This window comes from Aethalodelphis obliquidens, unplaced genomic scaffold (assembly GCF_003676395.1).
Source record: "Aethalodelphis obliquidens isolate GAN/ISIS:26980383/991018 unplaced genomic scaffold, ASM367639v1 scaffold12, whole genome shotgun sequence".
NCBI lineage: Eukaryota > Metazoa > Chordata > Mammalia > Artiodactyla > Delphinidae > Aethalodelphis > Aethalodelphis obliquidens.
This window is the reverse complement of record NW_020837956.1, coordinates 5,665,371-5,678,874: the sequence shown is the minus strand read 5'-3', so window position 1 is coordinate 5,678,874 and position 13,504 is coordinate 5,665,371. Positions and strand designations below refer to the sequence as shown.

General features: G+C 38.0%; 1 protein-coding gene across 10 annotated transcripts in view; it reads left to right on the top strand.

The window, feature by feature from the left end:
• Positions 1-12,848, top strand: part of SOCS5 (suppressor of cytokine signaling 5) — a 63,481-nt gene extending 50,633 nt beyond the window's left edge. For 9 of the 10 annotated variants that reach the window (XM_027113200.1, XM_027113199.1, XM_027113193.1 and 6 more), the window contains one exon: positions 8,601-12,848. In XM_027113200.1, coding sequence (XP_026969001.1) covers positions 8,613-10,223 — 1,611 coding nt within the window. In that variant the 5' untranslated portion in view covers positions 8,601-8,612 and the 3' untranslated portion in view covers positions 10,224-12,848. Of the gene's footprint in view, positions 1-5,962; positions 6,011-8,600 lie in introns of those variants that run through there. The other variant, XM_027113196.1, reaches the window with a different exon arrangement.
• Positions 12,849-13,504: the final 656 nt, after the last annotated feature.

The following is a 13,504-nucleotide window of genomic DNA, read 5'->3' as shown; positions in this document are numbered from 1 at the left end:
TTTCTCTAAGCATTATATCTTTGAGATTCATATGTATAGATGCAAGTAACGGTAGTTTATCACCCCTGCTGTATAGTAATAGATTGTTTGAATATACACTCAGACTGATGAGGTTTCACTGGGATGTCTCAATGACAGTCTCAACTGCAGTGTTTCCTAAATTGAATTTATTAACTCTCTTCAACCCTTCACTTGCCAAAACTGCTCTATCGATTGTGTTTTCTGTCTCTGAAGTAGCATCTCTTTCCACCCATTTGCCCAAGCCGGAAACTCGTTTTTGACACCTCCTCCTCATTCCCCATTTCAAGGCAATCTTTAATCCTGCAGGTTTATCTTCTAAACATTTCAAATCTATCTCTATCTCCACTATCACCACCCTCGTGGAGTTCTTACCTGGACCTCTGTAGTAGTCTTTGTGCAGTATCAACATCCTTTCTTATGCTCTTACCGTGGATTATAGGCCTGCCTACCTCTTCCACTTCATCTTGGCACTCTTCCCTTCACTTGCTAGTCTATGTTAGCTTCAGCCATTGTTCATGCCATGCTTATTCCTCCTTCAGGACCTTTGCAAATGCTGCTGCCTCTACCTGTGGAACACTGTCCCTAATTCATTCTTACTCATCCTTTAGGACAAAATTTTAAAATACCACCTCCTCAGAGAGAAGTCTTCGTTGCTCACCATCCCTTAATCTAGATCATGACTCCCTGTTATCATTAGGACTTTGTACTACTCCCACCTGGCACGACTATAAAATTAATTAAATGATTATTAAGGAAGACCTCTCCTTCGATTCAGTCAGAGACAGTAGTCTACAGAGTCTAATAAAGCAAGAAATCATAAAAAGGGATGCGTGCCTTAAAATCTTTACTCTAAGAACAGGACTGCATGTTCATTTGTCAGTCTTGTTATCCAGGGACAAAGGCCTTTTCTCTGGGAGTAGGTCCCTTAGCTGCCAGTTCCATATTGTTTATCTTTCAGAAACCACACCCATAATATATCCTCTCAGATTTCCAGTTTGGGTTTTTTAAGTAGAACAAGAATTTAAGACTCTTCTGATACATTCTGAGTTTAGAATCCTTATGTATTTTTGCAATATTTGTTCCAATTTTTAAAACTATTTTCTTGCCTGTACCTAATTCAGCAACATAAGTATCTCACTTCTACTGAGTATTTCAAAGTCATTCAACTCAGTCTTCCCTACCCCCCCGCATTCTGTTAAGTTAATTAACAAATCACCTAATTACAATAATAAGTATAAATGGCATGAACAGGTCTGGAAGCGAAATAAAAGTATAACTTAGCTGATGGGAAGAAGTCTCCAAGTGTACTAGGTCGGTGGACTCCACGGTTTTTGAGTGCACATGTACATGGTCTACTGTATTGATATATTATCTATAGTGCAATACTGTAACTCTGAGGTTGAATTATGTGGCCATTTATTACCCACAAAACAGCAATTTTATATGGTTGAATATAATATTAAATAACAGTATAAAAGATAAACAGGCATCCAGTTGGATAATATAGATCATGTCACAGTAAAGTATGTAAATAATTTTAAAATAATTTTCTAAAAAAACTCCAGTGGTTCTCAGATTCTTTTAAGGGAGTATAGCTATGATAGCCATGCATCCCTGGATTTCTAGGTCAGTCTTTAATATTTAACATTGTATTATTTTTTCTAAAAATTATTGAAATGTCACCAAAATATCAATCAAAAATGGAATCTCCTGAACTGCCTCTTGTACCTGACTTTAGCACAGAAATACTTTAACCAGCCATGTGTCCCAGTTTTTGTACTGTAACTGAAGAGCTTTCTATTGGAAAGGTATTACCATGACTTAAGTAGTCTAGGTAGACTAAACAGTAGAGGAGGGATTTTAGTTGGGTCACATTCTTCCTCTTTATTCACTGTGGCATGCCATGTAGTCTTAAAACTTGTTGAATTTAATTTATTTCTAATAAAGTGTGGATCAAGTCCCATTGAAATGAACTGGGAACTATTTCAATTATTTTGTTTTGTGGAAATTTTGTAATAGATACTACTTGGTATTAAGAGGGCCATTGACTATGTATGGTCTTTACTGTTTTAATATATGTAAATTTTTGTAGTAATAGAATTTGACCTCTGATATTTCATAATTCTGATTTATAGCTTATCCTGTTAAGTATCATTTTTCAGCAAAAGCTGTTTTACTTACTACATTATTATAAAACCAATTTTAAGTTATGATTGTCCTTCAAGGAAGGAATGACTTTTTAGAAATTTGCTTTGGATAGTTTTAAGCATAACTCTGCAGGTATAGAAATGTGAAAGATGATGAACTTTCAATCTAGAATCAATACAATTGAAATTTAACACTTTTTTATAACCCTGTGTAACTTTATATAAAACCATAAAGTAATAGAGTTTTAATTTAGTTCTCAAAGGGTTTCAGCCAAACACATTCCCAAAAATTTAACAAGAAAACAAATAAAAGAACCTCAGACTGACATTGTAAATATTAATAAGATAGTTGAAATGCCTTCCTGATTCTTACATGGACTCTTCTGTGAATCACTATCAGTGATTTTCTTCCCAGTATTACAGCTGCCCACATAGCATTCCCCATCTTAGGAAAAATCCACTTTCTGTCCCCAAAGGGGTGTGGAAGCATAATAGTCTTTCTTTAAATTAGGGTATTTTGTCACGATGCAATCTAGCAGCAGTCTCCACGTTAGGAATAGAGAAACCACTAAATTTCATGCTCTGTCTGTGAAACTGAACCAAAGGCTTAGTGTTAGAAACTGCCTACTGTCACCTGGCAAGTACAAATGTTTTCTGCATGTCCCACTTGTTTATACAGCTTACAAAGAACTGTATATGGAAAAAGTGGTTTTAAGTTTGGTCGCTTTCTAAAATGGACGTTTTTTTAGGTATAATTTGCTTGTCAAAGAAATATCTTTAGATAGCTACAGAATTTATCTTATAAACACGGAGAAGAGAGATTTCTGTACTTTTTGAATATTGCTCTTTTAGTTTCTGCAGTGGTGTGGTTTATAATCTTACATACACTAGACCAAGGTCAACAGACTTTTTCTGTAAAGAGCCAGATAGAAAATACTTTAGGCTTTGTAGGCTACATGTGGTCTCTGTCGAACGTTCTTTGTGGGTTTTTTGTTTTTGTTTTTTTAATCCCTTTTAAAAATGTAAAAACCATTCTTCGCTGAGTCTATACAGAAATAGGCCACAGGCCAGATTTGCTTCTCGGTCTATAGCCTGCTGACCCCTTCTCTAGATCAGTACTGTCCAATAGAAATATAATTTGAACCATATATGTAATTTAAAATTTTCTAGTGGCCACATTTAAAAAGTTAAAAGCAGATGAAATTAATTTTAATTCTATATTTTACCAGATGTATGCAAACTATTGTTATTTCAATATGTGGCACTAGCCACATTTCAAGGACTCAGTAACCACATATATCAGACAGCACAGCTCTAGACCAGAGCTATTTAAAGTATGGACCATGAACTGGTGCCGGCCTACAGTTTGTTACCAGTTTATGACAGGTTAAGTATAGAAATTAAAGCAAGAATTTAAAATATTTTATAGCAATTTAACCGTTACTTTATATCTGTTCAATCTAATAAGAAACTTGGCACTTGTATTTCATATATCTTTTTTACATTTCTTTTTTTTTTTTTTTTGCGGTACGCGGGCCTCTCACTGTTGTGGCCTCTCCCGTTGTGGAGCACAGGCTCCAGACGCACAGGCTCAGCGGCCATGGCACGCGGGCCCAGCCGCTCCGCGGCATGTGGGATCTTCCTGGACCGGGGCACGAACCCGTGTCCCCTGCATCAGCAGGCGGACTCTCAACCACTGCGCCACCAGGGAAGCCCCTACACTTCATTTTTTAAGCAATTTATTATTATATCTTACAAAAGAATCAGTCTGTGAAGTTAAAAAGAAACTGGCTCTTCACTACATATAATTTAAGAGGCACTGTTCTAGACAGTTCCTCCTAAGATTCTGCAGGCCTCTTGGATACATGGCAAAAATAAAAAAAGGAAACAGTGATAAGATTGTGGTAGGTAGTTTATTTAGTACTATTCACATGCCACCAACCACTACAGAGCAGTGTCCTTTTACTTGTCTCTTTCACAGCTACCATTGGAGCCTCTGACCAGGCTACCCTAGGCCAGTGGCTTTTTTACACTGCTCTAGAATCACTCAGAGAGCTTATAAAAAATAGCAGTGTCCAGGCCCAACTCCCGGCCAGTTGAATCAGAATTTCTTGGGAGGGGGCCTGTGTACAGTTTAAAAAGCTGTATATTTTTCCAGTTACATCCAGGTGATTATATTTTACAGCCAGCATTATTATTGTATGGATTCCCTCATCCCAGAAAAATTTGCTCTTTCTCTGTTTGGAAGAAATCATTAATCTGGGTGGGGGATTTTCTGTGCAGGACCATTCACTCTCTTTAACAGCGAAAGGGGGACTTTCCAGTTAAATATGTCAGATTGAACTTTGGCATTTTATCTTTACGCCCTCCTAGAACCCCACTGAAATGAAAGGAATAAAAAAAATAGAAGGCATAAATCACAAGTAGAAAGCAAATGAGAGGAGACAGAAGTAGGCCTGATTGGTCAACAAGTTTTTGATAGAAGCAGGTTTGTAGAAATCAGCAGAACTGAGAAAGCTGATCTAAAAACCTGATGTTAAAAAGAAGCAACCCAGGGCTTCCCTGGTGGCGCAGTGGTTGAGAGTCCGCCTGCCGATGCAGGGGACACGGGTTCGTGTCCCGGTCTGGGAAGATCTACATGCCGCGGAGCGGCTGGGCCCGTGAGCCATGGCCGCTGAGCCTGTGCGTCTGGAGCCTGTGCTCCGCAACGGAGGGGCCACGGCAGTGAGAGGCCCGCGTACCGCAAAAAAAAAAAAAAAAAGAAGCAACCCAGTTTATGCTGCTGGCTCAGAAATTCAAGGAACTAGTTACCTCAGGAGGTAAGGGTGGAGTATGGAGCTGAAAACAGGAACGGTGGGAAGTCTGTGTATCAGTCTCCCATGTGTCCTCCTTCACCCTGAGCAGCCTGGAAACGATTGTTCCTTTACCTTGGATAAAACAAGAGGTTAGAGCTGGGAGAAGTTTAATCTAAGAAGTTATTTGTAACTGAAGGGATATCTTGTGAAAATAAGGACAACTTTTGAAAAACAGGGACTAAGCAGAAGTCTGAATGTTGAGGTTAAGACCTCACCATTCCCTTTTCCCTGTTCTCAGAGCGTGGCAGTCAGGTGTCTATGCCCCAGACAGGAGATTGGAGCATTTCTCTCTGGGATGAGCAGCCAGGAGACAAGGTTTAGAGATGCTAACTTCTGAGGATTCCCTAATAAAAAACCAACTCATTGTCTCATCACCTTGTAATAAAGCCAGTTGACAAGCACCGCCCACTCACCCCCACCTCCCCAAGTGGACAGAGCTTCTGATCAGCATGTCAGTGGTGATGCATCATCAGACACTTGCGGAAAGCCTCTGAAGTAAAAAACAGAGACCTAAAGATTTAAGGAGAAAAAAATAAGGTACTAAGAAGAAAGAGATAAAAATATTTAAAATGTTAAAAAAACATTTTACACTTTGTATCTGTAGAGAAATGAGATATTATATCCAAGAAGCTAGAATAGGATGCTATTAAAAAGAACATTCAGGACTTCCCTGGTGGCGCAGTGGTTAAGAATCTGCCTGCCAATGCAGGGGACACGAGTTCGAGCCCTGGTCCGGGAAGATCCCACATGCTGCGGAGCAACTAAGCCCATGCGCCACAACTACTGAGCCTGTGCTCTAGAGCCCGTGAGCCACAACTGCTGAGCCTGCGCACCACAACTACTGAAGCCCGCACGCCTAGAGCCCGTGCTCCGCAACAAGAGAAGCCACCACAATGAGAAGCCCGCGCACCGCAATGAAGAGTAACCCCCGCTCGCCACAACTAGAGAAAGCCTGCACGCAGAAACAAAGACCCAACGCAGCCAAAAGTAAATAAATAAATAAATCTATTATTTTAAAAAACATTCAGAGAACAAGAAAACGGTCTTGGAAATTAAAACTGTGATAGGAAGAATTGTAACTGCAAGAGAACTGTTAGAAAGTAATACCAAAGAAATCTACCAATAGAAAATGAAAAGAAATGCAATCCTGAAGATATATGATAATCAAAAGATGAATGAATCTAAGTGGTCGAGTGTCTAATGAAAAGGATTTGTCAGGAGGGAGGGAGGGAAGGTGGGGGAATAAAAGGACACTGAAAGGGCCTGGCACAACGAGTGTAGAAAAGGCCCCACACTAAGGAGAAAAAGAAGAGGTACAATTTTTCACGAAATAAAAACAGGTCACATACAGAAGACTGGGAATTGGTGTGATATTAGACTTTTCAACAGCCATGTTGAAGCCACTAGCCAACAGTAGAATAATGCCCTCAAAGTTTGGGGGGTAAGTTATTTCCATCACCCAATAGAATATTATCAACCAATAGCAATATGAACATGTTATCTAGAAACAATGAGGAAAATAGCAGCAAGAAACAGCTAACAGAAGTCGAAGTAATTTTCCTTGATTCCCTGGGAGTGGGAATCGGGAATGGAGAGGATGTTGCAGGCAATGCTCTTTTTTGTTATAAGCCTCGTCGTAGTATTTGACCTTTGGAACTACAAATGTATGAATTAGGTAAAAATAAAAAGCAACTCAAAGAAATGAGAAGGAAGCCAGGCTAGAAGGGACCAGGGTATCAGAAGAGTAGATCTACAAATTTTGGAGTCAACAGGAATGTAGCAGGAATTAGTCCTAAAAATAACAGGGCTATGAGTGAAATCTTAATATAAAAAAACAGTAAGTGATAACAACAGGCATGTTAAGTTCAAATGGTGTAAGCCTCAAAAAAGGCTTACAAAAAAATTTTTTTGCAAGGAGGAAGAGACAGAATGTTCTGACAGAGTTTAATAAGATTTAACAGTTCCATCTAACAGATTTTATTAGAATATATACCACTTAACAGTATGCTTTTAGTAAAGAAGAATCTGAAAGTACAATTTATGATTTTATAGACATAAATTCTCTATGTTGGCATTGTCACTAGTCCAAGAGCACTGTTAGTCCAAGAGCCCTTTCTGTAAGAAACTAAAGGGAAGATATGTAACTCATCTTAAGAAAGTTTATTCTTTATTTTTCTTGATCCTACTCAGCTTCTTGAAAAATGCAGGTATTTCTGACAAAGAGGATTAGTCAGTTATGGAAGGATCAGCTGTAATGACTCTCACCACTATAAGAAACAACTCAGATAGTTTTCCGATACTGATTTTAAACTGTGCAGAATAGTACCTAGTGACATAGTAATAGAAAAAGAACACTTTTTAAAAACTTCTGGCTGTCATGTTGTGACAAAACTAGTTGAATTTTAAGTTTAGGCTTTTCCATTTCATCTAATGTTGACTTTTAGGTTACTGAATGAGACAGTGTGCCTCTAAATGCTGTAGTCTTAAAATAACTCACTTATAAAGTGCCATAAACTGCTTTAGATTTTTTTTTTTTTTTTTTTTTTGGCAGTACGCGGGCCTCTCACTGCCGTGGCCTCTCCCGTTGCGGAGCACAGGCTCCGGACGCGCAGGCTCAGCGGCCATGGCTCACGGGCCCAGCCGCTCCGCGGCATGTGGGATCTTCCCGGACCGGGGCACAAACCCGTGTCCCCTGCATCGGCAGGTGGACTCCCAACCAATGCGCCACCAGGGAAGCCCTAGATTTTTTTTAAAGGAGTAAGAATAAAGATGCCAAATTGCATATTTTTTGTTTTTTATTTACTAAAGTATCATAACTTTTTTTCTATTACTGTTATTTTCAAGCTCTTCCAGGGTTAAGAATTGGGAAGCTTAAAGACATCTTCCATTTAAACCTAAATTTTATTTTATTTTCTCCTATTTTCCATTATACTCAAACTGCTTCTTCAAAATCATGGATAAAATTTGTTATGTCATAGGGCGAGGAGGGCAGATATGGAATTTTTACAGGTGATTGACCTGTAAGGTTTAGACTGCCAGATGAGTAGAGCGGCAGTTAGTTGGTAAGTGAAATTGGTAAGATTACTACTTAAAGGTTTTTGAACTAATGCATTACAGAAATGTGGCCCTGATTATCACTTTTGAGAAGTTGAATGCCGATACCTTTCAACAATACAGAACATACTTTCCCTTTGTAATATTTGAGGCAGTACCTAAATTATTCAAAGAAAGGAGACAGAAATCAATGTCATAATGAAATTAGGTCGATGCATAGGAAAAAAACAACCAGAGTTTAAGGGTTTGTTTCCTTTCCCCCAAGTTCTGAGTATTCTATCTGAAAGGACGTGGATAGCGAGGACTAGCTTGAATGATAGTGCCACAGAAGGGCCTGCTGGCCTTACAGCTGCCAGACACTGTAAGAGCCTCATCACCTTAGCAGGGCAATGTAAGCTGAATTTCTGACCAGAACCCCTGAAATTTCCAATCAGAAGAAGGGGGGTGGGTACTTACTGCCTTTTCTGTTTTCACACACAACTTTGATTAACTTATTTTCTCCTTTTCCTGTTTTTGTCTTTAGGTCTTATAATCAATGGATAAAGTGGGGAAAATGTGGAATAACTTCAAATACAGGTGTCAGAATCTCTTCAGTCATGAGGGAGGAAGCCGTAGTGAAAATGTGGATATGAACTCCAACAGATGTTTGTCTGTCAAAGACAAAAACATCAGTATAGGAGACTCAGCTCCTCAGCAACAAAGCAGTCCCTTAAGAGAAAATGTTGCCTTACAACTGGGGTTAAGCCCTTCAAAGAATTCTTCAAGGAGAAACCGAAACTGTGCCACTGAAATTCCTCAGATTGTTGAAATAAGCATTGAAAAGGATAATGACTCATGTGTCACCCCAGGAACAAGACTTGCAAGAAGAGATTCCTACTCTCGACATGCTCCTTGGGGTGGGAAGAAGAAACATTCCTGTTCTACAAAGACACAGAGTTCACTAGATACCGATAAAAAGTTTGGTAGAACTCGAAGTGGACTTCAAAGGAGAGAGAGGCGATATGGTGTAAGCTCTGTGCACGACATGGACAGCGTTTCCAGCAGAGCCGTAGGAAGTCGCTCTCTGAGACAGAGGTTGCAGGATACTGTGGGCTTGTGTTTTCCCATGAGAACTTACAACAAGCAGTCAAAGCCCCTCTTTTCTAATAAAAGAAAAATACACCTTTCTGAGTTAATGCTTGAGAAATGCCCTTTTCCTGCTGGCTCGGATTTGGCCCAAAAATGGCATTTGATTAAACAGCATACAGCCCCTGTGAGCCCACATTCTACATTTTTTGATACATTTGATCCATCCTTGGTTTCTACAGAAGATGAAGAAGATAGGCTTCGAGAGAGAAGGCGGCTTAGTATTGAAGAAGGGGTTGACCCCCCTCCCAACGCACAAATACATACGTTTGAAGCCACTGCACAGGTTAACCCGTTATATAAACTGGGACCAAAGTTAGCTCCTGGAATGACTGAAATAAATGGGGACAATTCTGCAATTCCACAAGCTAATTGTGACTCTGAAGAGGACACAACCACGCTGTGTTTGCAGTCACGGAGGCAGAAGCAACGTCAGGTATCTGGAGACAGCCATGCCCACGTTAGCAGACAGGGAGCTTGGAAAGTCCATACACAGATTGATTACATACACTGCCTCGTGCCGGATTTGCTTCAGATCACAGGTAATCCCTGTTACTGGGGAGTGATGGACCGTTACGAAGCAGAAGCCCTTCTGGAAGGGAAACCTGAAGGTACATTTTTGCTCAGGGACTCTGCACAGGAGGACTACCTCTTCTCTGTGAGCTTCCGTCGCTACAACAGATCCCTGCATGCCCGAATTGAACAGTGGAATCACAACTTTAGTTTTGATGCTCACGACCCGTGTGTGTTTCACTCCTCCACTGTAACAGGACTTTTGGAACATTACAAAGACCCCAGTTCTTGCATGTTTTTTGAACCATTGCTTACGATATCACTAAATAGGACTTTCCCTTTTAGCCTGCAGTACATCTGCCGTGCAGTCATCTGCAGATGCACTACGTATGATGGAATTGATGGGCTCCCTTTACCGTCAATGTTACAGGATTTTTTAAAAGAGTATCATTATAAACAAAAAGTTAGAGTTCGCTGGCTAGAACGAGAACCAGTCAAGGCAAAGTAAACCCTCCTGTCCCCAAAGGGCATTAACTAGATCTGCTTTTATGTGCATCGGGCAGTACACCTCTAGCAAGCACACATATCAGTGTTAGGTTTTTTTCAGTACAGTATGTAAGCTTAGTGTTAGTATTTGTCAGGTGCAATCTGCTGTTACTTACTCAGATAAACGTGGTGCCTATTGAGACAACAGAGGATACAGCTACAGGTGTTCGGTAAGGCTACAAAAACATTCTGCCGATTTAGCTGACAGTTTGGTTTTTAATGGCTGTAGTTAACTGAGTGAAGCAACTCTGGGGCATTTGCTATGAAGAATTCTATTTCTTACTGAAGAACAAATTATTAATATTGGATGAGTATTTCAACAGTGTGACTAATGTTTGAAATTATTATTTTTTCTAAGAATTTTTCTATAACCTTCCAAAAGTAGTGATGTTTGTAGTTACTATAAATCAAGCTTTGGAAGTCCAAAAAATAAAGACTGCCTTCCTTTTAGAAAAAAATGCAATTTTCTGGCCACAAGGGCATAGTGCAGTGCAGTTCACTTAAGTGTTGATATAGTTTATAGTCAGTCTCCTTTTCTCTTCTGCAAAAGGTACTGTTAAGTAAACCAGTTTTCTAAGTAGTAGTTCTTAAAATTTCAGACTTATGAAAAGTTGGTAGTAGAATTTTATTTAGAATTTTATTTAAGGCCTTAAGTATTCATTTTTTAATGAGTGCTTTAACATAACACATTGGGAATAGCTGCTGCAAAGTAGGCCTGCGTGTGATTTTTTTAAGGTGACATGTGCAGTCAAATCGCTGATTCATTAAAGTTGGATCTTTTTCTATGCCCGTGATGAGTTTGTGAACCATGAAGAAAATGAGACTAAACGATACCCAAACAAGTCAGATAATACTACAGTGGTTGCTGATTGTTGAGATTATTGTTAAACTGTAATTCATAATTTAGATGGCAGTATTTATCTCTTTGTTGTAAACTCTCATAGCTGAATTGCTTAAGTACAAGTTATAGAATTTCAGTGCACTTAATTTTTAATGGAAAAATCTTAAACCTAAATTGCTGATTTAAAAGGTACTGTACAACCATTGTGTCTGTAAATAACTTTACTTAGCACCTTTTTGTCACTTAGAATAGTATGCAATACTACTTGAGTGAGCTATTTTGGAAGTAATACCAAGTTCTAGTGTTTGCTTCTTAGTATTGGACTGAATTTACAGTTCCGTCCTGGACATTTTGCACTAAAGTAGTCGAATCCATTCTTCTGTCTTTTTGTTAACGTGCTCTGTACCACTGGTGAGTGCTCCTTAGTTTCCTTACCTGCTGCTACAGAAAGTTCTTTTACATCCCAATGGCTATCACCAAGGCCACAAAAAAGAAAAGCTATATTTGTATGCAACACTAACCCTTTGACTGCTAATGTATGTTTCTGCTTGCTGTGCCTTGTTACGGCTGCTTTTTTGTGCTAATAAAGTACGTTTGGTGTTCTCCTTGTATATCTGCTGTTTTATACATTTGCAACAATTTCTCTTGTAAATGGAATGGTTTGGGGTTTTTAAATAAGCATTACCTGACAACCTACTATAGTTAATGCAGAATTACTGAACAGTCTAATATTGACTTATTCCAACTAAGCTAACTCTAAATTTAATTCTATACATCTTTCCAATCATAATCACATATGCTGTGGAACAGTATCTATAGTTACTGCAAATTACTGTATAGTTTAGATTATAACAGAAAATGAACAGAGAAATACTGGCTAAACCTATTGATTTCTCTGCTTATAAGTGAAAGATTGAAACTATCGATGACATGTTATCATAAATGAATATCTATAGCCTCCCACTGCATCAGAAACAAGTTAAATGAAGTCTTGTAAACTAATAATACATCAGCACCATTTATTGGTTTGGGGACCATTTTAATTAACAACAAATGCCCAAAATGTAGAACTTTAACCAAAGACTTGTCCATTTTAAAGCAAAATGGGGATTGAAGGGACTTACAATTCCTGTTGTTTCTAATAGAAGTCCCTGAAGAACATATACCAAAGTGTTTGAGAACTTCATCCAAACCTACTTTAAAGCATTATGTGCAATTAAGTTGTTATGACATAATTACAGTGCATAATTGTTGGGTCCGTTTTCTTGAGCTTATAATGTACCTGGAAAATAAACCTCTTGGGGAAAAAAAGTTCATACTGATTATTGGAGAAAGACTATATATGCAAGCAAGATCTTATTTTAAAGAGGTAACTTGAAACTCCAAGAAAGCACTTGATGTTTTGTATGCTTGTAGCAAATTGATGTTTTAATTGTAGTTTTATAGAAAGTATTAATGCTTTTATGTATTTCAGAAATTTCATATGTTAAATGGAAATTGTTTTAAATGTGTAAATATTTGAGTTTATGTAAGCATGTATGTTACTGTGCTAAAAGTCACTTATGTTTCGGTTTGTGTGTAATATTAATATGCAACTTTTGGTTTAAAATTTTTTCTTAAACAATTAGTGGCTTACATTTTAAAAAAGAAAAATCACCAGCATGAAACTGCACCTAAGTCTATATTCACTGTGTCTTTTTCTGAATCCCGTTGTAGCCTGTCAACTAAATTTGTGTCTTCATGGTCTTTTTGAAGTGCGTTTTAATGAGAACTAGGAAATTCTTTAGAAGTTTAGACATTTCATAGTGAAGTAATTATAATTTAACCCGAGGAAAGATTGCTCTGATTCATATCCACTCTCATTCTTACGTTCACTTATTCATTCATTCACACTCCCTATATACATATGCATATATATACATATATATATTTATGCTGTTACTAATTTCAACATTAATATTGCCATCTGATTCAAAATCATGTAAAGGCCTTATTCTATATATATATATATATATATACTATCCTTGTACCATTCATACTTGATTATCTGCACCTGAAGTTTAGTCTTACAACTATAATCTTGTTTGTAATACCGTCACCTTAAAAAGAGAAAGCATTCATTAGTATTTTCTTTACTGGCTAAACACAGTAAAAAAAATTCTGAAGAAACAGCTTGGTTTAAATATAGTTACTAAGAGTCATAATTAAATTTATACTTTTTAGACAAAAATTGAGCCCAAGTAATCATACTCCACAAACTGATCTGTGTTCCTATGGTCCATGAGAAGGTTTATATAAGATTTATAGTGGCTTGAACTATAAAAATTGATACTTGAATTCTAAGCTTCATTTTGACAAAATTCAAAGTTTATGAACATTTTTATTTGACATTTTGACCTGGT